The sequence below is a fragment of the Prionailurus bengalensis genome, chromosome A1, assembly GCF_016509475.1.
Source record: "Prionailurus bengalensis isolate Pbe53 chromosome A1, Fcat_Pben_1.1_paternal_pri, whole genome shotgun sequence".
Lineage (NCBI taxonomy): Eukaryota > Metazoa > Chordata > Mammalia > Carnivora > Felidae > Prionailurus > Prionailurus bengalensis.
Window position 1 is genome coordinate 21,931,753 of NC_057343.1, and position 14,558 is coordinate 21,946,310.

General features: G+C 40.8%; 1 protein-coding gene and 1 long non-coding RNA gene across 3 annotated transcripts in view; one reads left to right on the forward strand and one right to left on the reverse strand.

Moving 5' to 3' along the window:
- LOC122482025 (histone-lysine N-methyltransferase SETDB2-like) overlaps positions 1 to 14,558 on the reverse strand; it is a 90,115-nt gene that overhangs the window by 5,710 nt on the left and 69,847 nt on the right. For both annotated transcript variants that reach the window (XM_043578464.1, XM_043578462.1), the window contains 4 exons: positions 11,620 to 11,727; positions 5,841 to 5,974; positions 2,508 to 2,551; positions 2,252 to 2,311 (listed from right to left, as the gene is read on the reverse strand). In XM_043578464.1, the coding sequence (XP_043434399.1) occupies positions 2,252 to 2,311; positions 2,508 to 2,551; positions 5,841 to 5,974; positions 11,620 to 11,727 (346 nt within the window). The remainder of the gene's footprint in view (positions 1 to 2,251; positions 2,312 to 2,507; positions 2,552 to 5,840; positions 5,975 to 11,619; positions 11,728 to 14,558) is intronic.
- On the forward strand, positions 3,556 to 6,000 carry LOC122482204. The gene is made up of 3 exons (XR_006297015.1): positions 3,556 to 3,667; positions 4,212 to 4,214; positions 5,989 to 6,000. It is a non-coding gene; the product is annotated as an uncharacterized LOC122482204 (long non-coding RNA).

Sequence of the window (14,558 nt, forward strand, 5' to 3'; positions counted from 1 at the left end):
GCAAAATATTTCTCCTACCAGACTGACAAAGATGAAGGTGTTTAATATATAATGTTAGGAGGGATTGGGATAATTGTGTACTGCTGGTATTACAGCCTCTTTGGAAGGTAATTAGCCCATTGTTACCACAGCTTCATTTTTTTTTTTTTTTTCAACGTTTATTTATTTTTGGGACAGAGAGAGCATGAACGGGGGAGGGGCAGAGAGAGAGGGAGACACAGAATCGGAAGCAGGCTCCAGGCTCTGAGCCATCAGCCCAGAGCCCGACACGGGGCTCGAACTCACGGACCACGAGATCGTGACCTGAGCTGAAGTCGGACGCTCAACCGACTGCGCCACCCAGGCGCCCCTCTTCATTGTTTATACTCTTGGACCCAGCAATCTACATGAAGTTTTCAAAATGGTACGGTTCATAAAGGCACAACGATGAATGGGAAAAAATGTTAACTACATTATTTAATGTGATAGAAAATTATGGAAAAAAGGGCGCTTGGATGACCCAGTCGGTTGAGCGTCCAACTCTTGATTTTGGCTCAGGCCATGATACCAGCGTTGTGGGACTGAGCCTGGCATCAGGCTCGGCACTGAGCATGGAGCCTGCTTAAGATTCTCTCTCTCTGCCTCTCCCCTGCCCGCATGTGTGCTCTAGCTCACTCTCAAAATAAAAAGAAAATGGAAATAACCTAAGTGTCTATTATGCAGAAACTAGTTCAGTTGTAATTCAGCTATGCAACTGATACACTGGAATAACATGCTACCTTTTAAAACCAAGGTATGTGTATTTGTATGGACATGGAAGGATCTCTAAAATACAGTGGGTGAAAAGAAAATATAGTTACTACTATATTTTGTATATACATGAAATTTTTAGAGGAATACAAATGAAACTGATAGTTTCCTCTGGGGAGAGGATTCATAACAGTGTTCTCATCTGCTTTTCAAAACTATTGATTTTTTAAATTTTTTTTTTTTTTAATTTTTTTTTCAACGTTTATTTATTTTTGGGACAGAGAGAGCGCATGAAGGGGGGAGGGGCAGAGAGAGGGAGACACAGAATTGGAAACAGGCTCCAGGCTCTGAGCCATCAGCCCAGAACCTGACGCGGGGCTCGAACTCACGGACTGCGAGATCGTGACCTGGCTGAAGTCGGACGCTTAACCGACTGCGCCACCCAGGCGCCCCTTAAATTTCTTTAAAAATAAAACTAATACATTGTTACCTTTCCCTATCAATAAACACTGATTGGGGCACCTGGGTGGCTCAGTTGGTTAGCCTCCCACTTCATCTCAGGACATGATCTCACGATTTGGGGGTTTGAGCCTCACACCGGTATGGAGCCTGCTTGGGATTCTCTCTGCCCCTCCCCCACTTGTACTCTCTATCAAAATAAACTTTAAATGTTTTTTTAAAAATAAACATTGGTCAACAGCTACATTTTAATAGTAATGTCTTTTAAAAAAATTTTTTTAATGTTTTATTTTTGAGACAGAGACAGAGCATGAACAAGGGAGGAGAGAGAGGCAGACACAGAATCTGAAGCAGGCTCCAGGCTCTGAGCTGTCAGCACAGAGCCTGACGCAGGGCTCGAACTCACTAACTGCGAGATCATGACGTGAGCCAAAGTTGGACGCTTAACCAACTGAGCCACCCAAGTACCTGTAATTTTTTTTTTTAAATAATTATTTTGAGAGAGAACAAGCACACCTGTGTGAACAGGGAAGGGACAGAAAAGGAGGGAGAGAGAGAATCCCAAGCAGGTTCCTTGCTGTCAGTACAGAGCCCAACGTGGGGCTCAGTCTCACTAACTGTAAAATCATGACCTCAGCCAAAATCACTGAGTCACTTAACCAACTGAGCCACCCAGGCGCCCCTGATAGTACTTTCTGATAAAAGGGTAATGACTGAAAAATGAACATTGTTTAGAGTGTTGTTTACTACCAAAAAAATGCAGTTGCTATAACATGGAACTAAGCCTTTCCAAAGAGGTCCTGACTCTGGTCCACAGTGAGCATTCCAGATTTAGTGCTGATAAGACATTGCTGGTCAGAAGTACACAGAGGCTATTCATGAATGAATGTACATCCCATTACTTCAGTTAGCCAGGGCCCACTTTTCCTTAATTAGAACTGAAATGCTAACCACGAATCTTGAGAAAAATTCAGGGAGCATGCAGCAATTTATCAATGTTATCTACTGAAAATTCTGATACTCGTTTAGAAGAGAAGCAGTCACAAAAGTCAAAGCTTTTTACCATATCCTCGGTTGGTCTTCTGCTTGTAGTGAGTAGGGGAGATACCAGACAGAGACTTTCCTGAAAGTAGGTACACAGAAGAAAAGTTAGTCCATTAACATTGCACACTGCACAAAGAGACTGGCAATTTTATAAATAGGTAAAAATTTAACTCAAAAACTTATTTAATTCAGTGAGGCTAGTAAATCAGACTTCCATGTTTTACCTAAATGTATACCTTTCTTTAAACACACAGTACTAAATTTTAGAGACATACCATCATGAGTGTCTTTCAGTGCAGCATGTTGTTGGCAGAACACTCTGAAAACAGGCAATTTCAAAGAATTGTTAATATTTTTACTTACGCTTTTAAAATATGCCAATTTTCCTATGATTTAAAAAGGAACTAACCTATTTTTCATGATGACTTTACCCTAAATATTTGTTACAGAAAAATACTGTCCACACCTGTGTAAGTTACGCTCATCAAGTGCAGACGGCACCTCTGTCAGATGTCTTTTGCGTTCTCAGCTCTCGAGTACGCTCTCTGAAGGAGCGTGTATGAAATATTTTGAACAATAAGTAGTTCATATATAGTAGTCAGTGGGATTTTACTGTATAAAGATATCAGGAGCTCCCATGTCTAAGACAAATTTTCATCTGACTACACAAAGTACTGATTTTCAACAAAAGCACAAAATTGCATGCTTTAATTTTGGGAAAAGTAGTTTTCTAACTCAACAGATCTCTCCCCCAGAACTTAGGGCTGAACTGCACGAATCTAGAATGGATCAATGCACTGGAAGAGAAGAAAGCAGCATAGCACACTATGAAGAAATGGAGTTTGGAGGAGCTGCTCAGGCCCCATTTTTTCCCCAGGCTTTCTTCCTCCTTAGCCTCCAGCTACGTCTCCCTTCCTTTCCTTATTGTGCTGACCCTCAGGAGGCAGGGTCCCTGTTGCCTAAGGGAACATATGAATTCTTCTCGTCTTACACCAGTTTCCACCTCTTCCAAGCAATCTTCCTGGAAATCCACCATTTGCCCAAGCAAAGCTAATCTCCTCACCCTTTGAATTCCAGTATCTGAGCACTTTCATTTCTTTTTTTATTAAGAATTTCAAACATATATAAAAGTGTTAGATGATGAACGTCATGGCCCCCACCCCTCACCTAGTTTCAACAATTATCAACTGAAAGCCAAGCCAGTGTCATGTGAATCCCTTCCTGCTCCCATCATGCCACATGCTTCTAATCTGGCCTTTCCGGTCCTTCAGCAAGGTGATAGGTTTTCTGAGGCTTAGTCCATGTCCTGTGTCTCTTCCTAGTCTTACTACACCTAACAAGATGTCTTATGTATGACAGGCACTCTAACAACTGAATGTTTAAATTCAATTTAAAAAATCCATAGAAATTCACCTGATACTTGATAATGACAAAAGTCTCTATTCATTGGTTCTAATACAAGATCAGTATTTTTGCAAACTTTAAGATATAGCAGGAACTTGGGGTGCCTGGGTAGCTCAGTTGGTTGAGCCTCTGACTCTTGATTTTGGCTGAGGTCATGATCTCGATTAATAAACATAAAAAAAAGGGTGGGGTGCCTGGGTGGTGCAGTCGGTTAAGCGTCCGACTTTGGCTCAGGGCAGGATCTCAGCTCCTGAGTTCGAACCCCAAGTCAGGCTCTGTGCTGACAGCTCAGAGCCTGGAGCCTGCTTCAGATTTTGTCTCTCTCTGCTCCTCCCTTGCTCATGCTCCATCTCTCTCTCTCTCTCTCTCTCTCTCTCAAAAATAAACATTAAAAAAAAAATGCAGCAGGAACTTGACTCCTTTTTGTTCAGTCTTATAGGTCTGCTAATAACAGTCTGTTTAGTGGTTGAGGTCATTATGGAAGTCATAATTAAATGAACTCTTTAGGAAGGTAAAAACAAAAAAAGTGAAACTATTGCAGCCCATGAGTTTCACAAATCAAATATAAAAAGAAGATGGTACAGAAACATTTATATATTCCTTTCTAGTCTCAAACAATAAAATACCTATGGACCTTCCTCAAAATCAGATTTAAAATGGTCAATTTTTTTTTTTTAAGTTTATTTTGAGAGAGCATGAGTAGGGGGCAGAGGGAAGGAGAGAGAATCCCAAGCAGGCTCCATACTGTCAGCACCAAGCCCAACTTGGGCCTTGATCTCACAAACTGTGATATCATGACCTCAGCCAAAATCAAGAGTTGGAGACTTAACTGAGCTACCCAGGCACGCCTTTAACAAATTTCTTGTAATGGTAGGCTTGCCCCTATTGTTTTAGAATATATGGCCCCTAAGCCTTAAGAGGGTACTGTGGTGAGGAGCAAGCCCTATGAAGCCCTAAAGCCCAGCTCGAATACTCATCAGCTGTGTGAGCTGGACAAATTACTAAGTCTCGCAGGGACTCAGTGTCTTTGTCTGTAAAGCTGGGGTAATAATATCTACCTCACTGGGCTGTTAGGCAGATTAAAAGAGTTAGCATTTGTAAAGTACTTGGAAGTATTTATGGCACAAAGTAAGTGATTATTAGATAAAATAATACAAAATGATAAAACTGGAGATATGTGCCCAAAGAGGAAAAAAATCTAGCCTATAAATGCAATTTTAAAATATAACTTAGGAGCTCACAAAAATCATATTAAAAACATAGTGCTCTCATTCAGAATATTATGAATAAAAATATATACTCCACTGAAATTTAAAATATTTAATCAGAAAGTATGCACAGGCCCTAAGGAAGTGAGAAGTGTCTGTCTGGCTCTTCAAGCCATCATTTTCTTTTTTATTCCATTCCATAACTTTAAAAAAAGTCAAAACTTCTTCTAGATATTTTCTTAACTTTATATGTCATGTTTTAGACTGCATCTACATACCAAAAAAGGGTAATCAATTGAATCAGTTCAGTTAACAACTGGCTTACCGATTCCATCTGACTAAATTGTCTTATAAAACTGAACTGCCATCTTTCATCAGAAGGAAGATCAAGTTTCTTCATTGATAAAACAAATACAATTCTATTGGACTTGAAACATGCCATACTGGGTCCAAATTACCATTAAAGAATCACTGAAAGAAGAGAAGCAAGATTTAACAGCCAAAGACAATTCAAATAGAATTAATTTCTTCAAGGACTCAATGACTGATTACTGTATTTGCTGCATAGTTTATCATTTTTAAAAGCTGTTTATATGTAAGATGGCAGTGAGAGTGGTGGGAAAAAAGCATTCAGCAGACAAGATGGATAAACCATGGACTTGTGGCCAACAAGTAAGGCTCCTGTTAGGAGAAGAGGGCAATAGTCAACTGGTCCTGTGGCCACCCATTAGGTCACTCAAGCCACTAAGGCAACCAGCACTTTTTACCAGGAAGGAAAGGATGTAGGAAGAATAAAATCAAAACCGACCCTGCTTATTTTCTATTAGATTTAGGGAAGGTATCGTGAAGTCAGGTTCCCAACTGAGCATCCCCTAAACCATGTTCTTACTTGGAAACCATTTGCATGAAATTATCTTTGAAAATCTGTTTGTCTTAATCTAACCACTCCTTATTCCATCCCCCCAAATGTAGTTTTAAAATTGTTTGATTAAATACTTATAAATTCCTCGAGATCTATCGGTTTGTAGAACTGCGTGGGCATTCTTGGCACAGAAAAAGTGGTAACTCTTGAGACAGGCTTTTATATCACATCCCACGGTGGCTCCTCTTTTGTTACAGAATGCGCACGTCTATAAAAGAACAGATTTTACTGAGTAAGCACCTGTTTTTCATAATCTTTTTTTAAATTTAAAGTTAAAGGTGTCATTAAATCTTATTCTTAAAGTCAGCAGCCCTAATGTCCTCATCCACAAATGTTAGGTATTTACAGCTGGCTGCTCATTTTGAAATTTCAGCAAAACCTCTGCTAGGTAAAGTGTTTGGTTTGTACTGGCCTGTAATAATTTGACTAAAAGCAGAAAACCCTTTTTATTTCCCCCCCCCCCACCAAAAAAAAATTTTTTTTAAGTTTACTCATTTATTTTGGAGAGACAGAGTGAGCGGGGGAGGGGCAGCAAGAGGGGAGACACAGAATCCCATGTAGGCTCTACCAGTATAGAGCCTGATGCGTGGCTCCAATTCATGAACTGTGAGATAATGACCTGACCTGAAATCAAGAGTCGAATGCTTAACTGACTGAGCCACCCAGGTGCCCCCAAGGACTTAGAGATTTCTAAAAAGAAATTTGTCCTGTTCTGGGCAAGGGGTCCTGTTAAGGACACTGGGGCCTATGACGACGGTGGCTCCTGGCAGTGCCCCCAAGGACTGTGTAAGCCACCGGTCTCCCCTCTCTTAGACCCAGGTCCTTCCCTGGGCATAACACTGTCTTACAGAGTTTCTACTGAGGACAATGTGACATAAAGTAAGTGAAACATCTCTGGAGTCTATGTAGTAGGGCCGAAAATTTTAAATTAAAAAACAAAACAAAGCCCTGAGTGGTAAATTTTTTTCTAAGTTCAATTTATTTGATCTCTTGCTTTTATATATTAGCCAACTGATCTTGAATTTTATATATGAAGGTGATGCAGAGATGGCTAGGAGGACAGTCTGTGGCCAAGGAAGTCTAACTGGTTTAGGGGAGTCCAAGGCATGCCCAAAGCTTATCACACTCTGTTCTGAATGAAAGGGAAGCACAATGAAACCACCTTGCAAAACAGGAGATAGCTCACACATCCCAAAGTCAGCACAAGCAACCATACGAACAAAATTCAAATATGGGTAAGAAGTTAGATTATGCTAAAGGTGGGATTCCAAATCAGAGCACAAAAGGATGATCATTTAATTTGGAGGGCTATCTGGCATTATATGTAGAAAAAAAACAAAGTTACGTCCTTACCTCACAATATATTACCAAATAAATTACACATGGATTAAGGCTCTAACTATAAGAAAAAATTTTTAAATTAATAAAAAATGTATGGTATTAAGGTCAAGAAGGCTCAGCAAGGAAGGAAACTCAGAAGCTACAGAGAAAAAGACTGACAGATCAGACTACATAAAAAATTTAAACTTCTATTTGGATGGTGACAGCTACCATTAGAAAAAAAATGAAAGAAAATGTATGAAAACAGAAACAGACTCATAAATACAAAGAAAAAACTGGTGGGTGAATAGGTGAAGGAGATTAAGAGGTACAAACTTCCAGTTATTAAAAAAAATCAGGGGATATAATGTAGAACATAGAGAATATAGTCAATAATACTAGAATATGGTGATCAATGGTAATTAGGCTTCTTATGATCATTTCATAATGTATATAAATGTCAAATCACTATGTTCTATACCTAAAACCAATATTGTATGTCAACTATACCAATAAAAAAAAGAAAAAAATGTTTTGCTGCTTATTTGATAAAGAGTTGAGACTCTGGGGGCACCTGGATGGCTTAGGTGGTTACGCGTCTGACTTCAGCTCAGATCATGATCTCATGGTTGATGGGTTTGAGCCCCACCTCGGTCTGTCTGCTGTCAGCACGGAGTGGGCTTCAGATCCTTGGACTCCCTCTCTCTCTGCATGTCCCACATTTGCACTGTCTCTCACTCAAAAATAAACATTTTTAAAAAAGGGCTAAGACTCTGATAAACCCACAGAAAAATGGGAATGGGCAAATCACAGAAGAAATACAAATGGTTAATAAAATTTCATTCACATAACGACTGCTGAGTAAATGGGACGTGGCCAGCACTGTTCTAAGGTAGAGGGAAACAGTAGTGGATAAGATATCTACCCTTGTAAAGTTAACATTCTAGTGGAGAGAGACCATGATCACATAAAGCAAACCTAAAAACAGTGACACATGCTTTGTATAAATTAAAATAAGGTGAAGCGACACAGTTGCTGGGTCCCTAATTCAGGTTGGAGGTCAGCAAAGGCCTCTCTGAGGAGGTGATATAGAAGTTCAGATTTGAATAATAGTAAGAGGTCCTAGCAGGCAAAAAAGCAAGGAGAAGGCTATTGTAGGGAGAAGGCCTTATGTTCTGGTGCAAGAATGTGCTTCCCACCCACTGGCAAGCTCACCAGAAGGACAACAGGGATGGGCTAATGTTGCTGGAGCAGAGATTTGAGAGTCAAAGATCCAAGGGCTGAGCAAGGGGTTGGGTCATGTATGGGATGCAAACCAGAGTAAGGAGTTAGGGTTTTGTCTTCATGCAATGGGAACATGAAGTGATCAGTATTTTAAAGACACTGTTGTGGCTTGTGTGGAGGATGGGCTGGGGCAGGGATGCACAGGAGACAGTGCAGAAAAAGCATCAGTGATGTTTAGGGAGATCTGGGACTTCACTGTGGTAGGTTAGTGACAGAAAGAAGGGGAGGATGCAGGGTCTGCGGGTGGCACTGACGGGCTCCACACTGGGCTGGGAGGTTGATGAGAAGATGATGATGGATGAATGGTGGGCTGTTCACTGAGGTGAGGACCCAAAGGGTGTGGATGCAGTGTGTGTATGTTTGGAGGGGCTGGAATTGTGTCCTTTGGCCGGTTTAATATGAGATGCTATTAAATATTCACATAGGTATGTCAGGTTGGTGGTCAGGGCTAGAGGCACAGAGGCCCTGGCATAAGTACGGTTCTGAAGCCATGGGGACTGGAGGAGGTCACACAGGAAAGACGTTCAGATGGAGGAAGGAGCCCGGGAAACCCTCGGGGACTGCACACTTTAGAGGTTGAGCAGAGAGGGCAAAACAGCCATGGTGCCTGGGCAGCAGCAGCCAGAAAGGTAAGAGAAGTAGCAGCACAGCATGTGCAGGAAGTCAAAGGAAGAAAGGGCTTCAAGGTGCAGGGGCATGGTCAACTGTGTAATGAATACTGCTCAAAGGTCAGCTAAGGACAGAAAAGTGACACTGTAATTGGCCAGATTTTTTTGTGTACAAAGGAGGGTTTAAGATGACATGATCAGTTGATCAGACATACATATGCTGAAGGAAATAAGCTAGTACAAGCCGGGATACTGATGTGAATGGGGTAAAGGGAAATGCAAGAGCTAGTCCTTACGGAGGGGCAGGTGATGACTCCAAAGTCTAAGTGGAGAGTTGGCTTTGACAAGAGGGAGGTCCCAGAGTCTGGGGACAGAGGTGGATGGGCAGTGGTTTGGACAGGAGTTCCTAGCTAATGGCTTCCATTGCTAGGTAAAAATCAGACAAAAATATGTACACCACCAAGATGAACTCTAATGTAAACTATGGACTTTGGGTGTTTTGATGATGTGCTAATGTAGGTTCATCGGTTGTAACAATGCACCACTTTGGGATGTTGATAAAAAGGAGGCTGTGTGTGTGTGTGTGTGTGTGTAGCAGTGGGAGGTTTATGGGAAGTCTTTGTACTTTTCCCTCAAGTGTTCTGTGAACCTAAAACTGCTCTAAAAGCAAAAAGGTCTATCAAAAAGAAAAATGAGGTATAGTCGTCAACTTTGGGATGGGCAGTTGGGGTGGGGAGAGGTTCTAAAAAGAGAGGAAATGAAACAATAAATGTAGAGGGTGGAGGGTGAAGTGCTGAGATTCCTTTTGAGATTTGTGGCCGTGAATCTAAGATCAGTCAACACATTTGTGGGTTTTTGTCCGGTTGTTCAAGTGCTCAAGTGCCAGTCTCTTCAGCACAAGCAGACAACAGACAGATGCATTTCACCAGGGGTGGGGGTTTTGATGGTGGGTAAGGAAATGGTGTGTGAGGGGGGGTGAGGAGAGGGAGTCCAGAGTGTTCGCAGGAGAGTGCTAGCAGTGCTGGACTGTGGGACTGGGAAGAACTGCTGGGGCTGGGTGGGGGTGGGGCGGGTGGGAGGTGCCTGAGGAGAACTAAAGTTCAACCTCACCAGTGAGGGGAAACGCAAGGTACCACTTCCTGTCAGGTGCAAAAATTAAGCAGATTCGTGATGCTCATTTTGTCAAGGGCTGGGAAAAGTGCTGTTTCATCCACAGAAGCATAAAATGGTACAGCCTTTCTGGGGGACGGTTTGTTAGCACGTTTCAAGATTATCAGAGAGAATTCTCTTTGACTCAGCCATTTCACTTCTAGGAATGTGCTCTACAGCAACGCTCAAACAAGTACACAGGATATGTGTACAAAGATGTTTACTGCAGCTTTAGTTGTCAAAGTGAGAAGCCAGGGTCGACTCATTATCTACGACAAGGGATGGTTTCCTGCATTCTGGTGTATCTTACAGAATCCCATAAAGTCAGGAGAGAGGATGCCACACACAGTCATGTACTTATAGTTTTATAAACATGCCATCCTCCTTCCCCATCTTCCTTACCCTCACTCCTCCCCAGCTAGGAAGGCTTCCTGGTGCTCACCTGTGCTAAGGTTCTTGCTTGCTTGAGTGACCTGTGCTGATCCTTCTCAAAGCACATCAGGCTGTGCAGAAACTGCCTTCATATATGTGTCAGCCTTGCAAGGACTACATAAATGTTTGTTCCAGATCACAAACCTTACTGTAGTGGTGGGCATTAGGTGCTCACACCTGCTGTACTGCTTGCTAAGCCATGAAGGGCTTTCCATAGAGGAAGTCTGCTGTAACAGAACCGGGAGGGTAACTACTCCTCACTCTACCTTCCCAGGGGGAGCTGACCTCAGATCCAAGGGGATAGATCCTAGTTATGGTCACCTCCAGCAACTGGTGCAGGAGGATGGGTGTGGCTTAATTAAATTTTCAGAAGGGTTTTACTCCATACTTGGGGATGAACTTTTTCTTTCACCAGATGGGAACAAGAAAGCCTGACCCTTCGGTTGTTGCCTATGGCCTACCCTATGACCACAAGAGGACCAACTGATGTGGACAGGATGACAGAAAGGATGATGGGGTCTTGACGACACCATTAAGCCACTAAATAAACCAACTTTGAAGCCAGCATTCCCTCTGGCTAAGTGAGAAAATAAGCATCCTTTTTTTAAAGCCAGTTTCAGTTGGGTTCCTTCTACTTACAGCCCAAAGCATTCTAACTCCTATATACTTTGCTGATGAAGCATGTTGTAGTTTATTTTAAAATATTAAATGTTCAGTAAAATCTAAGTTTCTAATACAGACCCTACATCTTTTTTTTTAATATATGAAATTTATTGTCAAATTGGTTTCCATACAACACCCAGTGCTCATCCCAAAGATGCCCTCTTCAATACCCATCACCCACCCTCCCCTCCCTCCCACCCCCATCAACCCTCAGTTTGTTCTCAGTTTTTAAGAGTCTCTTATGCTTTGGCTCTCTCCCACTCTAAAGACCCTACATCTTTCAGCTCTACAAGATGTGTCTCTATCCCTGGTTTACCAATCAAGTAGACTTTCTTTTGGAAACATCCCCTTTAATATCTGTTCGTTTTGTCTGAGTAATAAAGTCATTTGTACTTACCAACCTCCTTCCTCTATGGATTTCTTTCTTTACCGACTCCACATCAAAACTTCTGTCATCATTACTTGGATCATGATCTTCACATTCCACAAGTGCTGAAGAATACAGCTGCAGATTGGGGAAAAAAAAATTCAGAATATGCTCAAAGTACTGTTGAGAGCCACAAGTCATAAAATGGTATCGAAAGTACTCACTGAGGGTAGAAGATGGATTGGGGGTATAACAGTGACCATCTTTGGGGTATATAAGCAGATCACAAGCCACCCTGCTTTTCTTTGGAAGGATCCCCAGGCATGTTTTATTCTGCATAACCCTGACCCCAATGTTTAAATGGACCTGGTTAGGGCCCTGACCTGAAGCTGGGCCAACTGGATTCCCTACCCTGAGAGAGTGGAATAGACTCTAAGCCACATGATAGAGAGTAAGCCAGTCTGCAAAGAGGAAAACAAAAATGAGGGCTAGAGAGGACATCATGGGTTCCTGATGGCTTTCTAGCTACTGTTTCTTAGACATGCTTGTGTGTCTGCCTTCAGGAGCCAAGAAATGTCCCTGAAGTCTGATTAAAAGTCACTTTTATATGGAATATTACTGGGCAATCAAAAAAGAATATCATCTTGACATTTGCAACAACATGGATGGAACTAGCGTGTATATTATGCAGCGAAGTCAGAGAAAGACAAATATCATATGATTTCACTTATATGTGGAATTTAAGAAACAAAAGAGATAAACATAGGGGAAGGGAAGCAAAAATAAGATAAAAAAAGAGAGGAGACAAACCATAAAAGACTCTTGAGTACAGAGAACAAACTGAGGATTGCTGGAGGGGTGTTGGGTAGGGGAGGGGCTATATGGGTGATGGGCACTAAGGAGGACACTTGTGATGAGCACTGGGTGTTATATATAAATGTTGAATCACTAAATTCTATTCCTGAAATCATTATTACATTATATGTTAACTAACTTGGATTTAAACTTTTAAAAAAAATTTGAAAGGCAGCTTTTATGTTTAGGTTGGCTCAAGTTTCTGTGTGTTACCTGAAACCAAAAGAATCTAACCTATCTCTCAACTGAAGATCAACATTACACAATGCCATCACAAAGCAATCTATAGATTCGATGCCATCCCTATCAAAATACCAATAGCATTCTTCACAGAACTACAACAAATAATACTAACATTTGTATGGAACAACAAAAGACCCCAATAGCCAAAGCAGTCTTGAGAAAGAAGAAGGAGGTAGCACAATCTCAGACTTAAAGACACATATAATAATCAGACAGTATGGTACCAGCACAAAAACAGACATACAGATCAATGGAACAGAAATAAACCAGGAGACCACAGAAATAAACCCATGATTATATGGCCAACTAATCTTCAACAAAGGAGATAAGAATATACAATGGGGAAAAGACAGTCTCTTCAATAAATGGTGTTGGGAAAACGTGGCAGCTACATGGAGAAGGATAAAGCTGGACCACTTTCTTATACCATATGCAAAAATGAACTCAAAATGGATTAAAGTCCTAAATGTGAGACTTGAAACGATAAAACTTCTAGAAGAAAACATAGGGAATAATCTCTTAGACATCAGCCATAGTAACATGATATGTCTTCTTTCTAGATATGTCTTCTTAGGCAAGGGAAACAAAAGCAAAAATAAACTATTGGGACTACTCCAAAATAAAATGCTTTTGCACAGCACAGGAAACTGTCAACAAAATGAAAAGGCAACCTACTGAATGGGAGAAGATATTTGCAAATGACATATCTGATAAAGGATTAATATCCCAAACAGATAAAGAATTCATATAACTCAACACCAAAAAAACAAATAATCGGATCAAAAATGGGCAGAAGACCTGTAGAGACATTTTTCCAAAGAAGACATACTGATGGCCAACAGACACATGAAAAGATGCTCAACATCACTCATCATCAGGGAAAAATAAATCAAAACCACAATGAGATATCACTTCACACCTGTCAGAATGGCTAGTATCAAAAAGACAAGAAATAACAAGTGATGGCAAGAATGTGGGAACAAAGGAATGCACATGCACTGTTGGGAATCTAAATTGCAGAGCTACTATGGAAAACAGTATGAAGGTTCCTGAAACAACTGAAAACAGAAATACCATATGATACAGTAATACAACTACTGGGTATTTATCCAAAGACAATGAAAACACTGATTCAAAAAGATATACTCACCCCATGTTTACTGCAGCATTATTTATAAGAGCCAATACATGGAAGCAACCATAAGCAGATGAATGTATAAAGAAGGTGGTGTGTTTGTGTGTGTGTGTGTGTGTGTGTGTGTGTGTGTGTAATGGAATATTACTTAGCCATAAAAAATAATGAGATCTTGCCATTTTCAACAACATGGATGGACCTGGAGAGCATTATGCTAAGTGAAATATCAGACAGAGACAGACAAGTACTATATGATTTCAATGATATGTGGAAACTAAATAACAAATGAACAAACAAAAAATCAGAAAAAGACCCATAAAGAGAGAATAAACTGGTGGCTGCCAGAGAGGAAGGTGGAGAGGGCACAGGCAAAATGGGTGACGAGGAATGGGAGGTCTAGTCTTCCAGTCACGGAATGAGTAAATCCCAGGGACGAAAGGCACAGATTAGGGAATATATGTAGCTAATGGCATTGTAACAGACGGTAGCTACAGTTGTGGTGAGCACAACATAATGTAGAGTAGTAGAATTATTCAGTATGTTTACACCTGAAACACGTAACACTGTGTGTCAACTGCAATTTTTTTTTATACTTCAATTTAACGAAAAAAAGCGTTAGGAAAAGGTAATGAAACAAAAAACAAACAACAACAAAACCAAAGCCAGGAAAAAAATTAATCCAAAGTTCTAGACCTCTACATAAAAAAAAAAAAAATGTTTGAATATTTCTGAAATT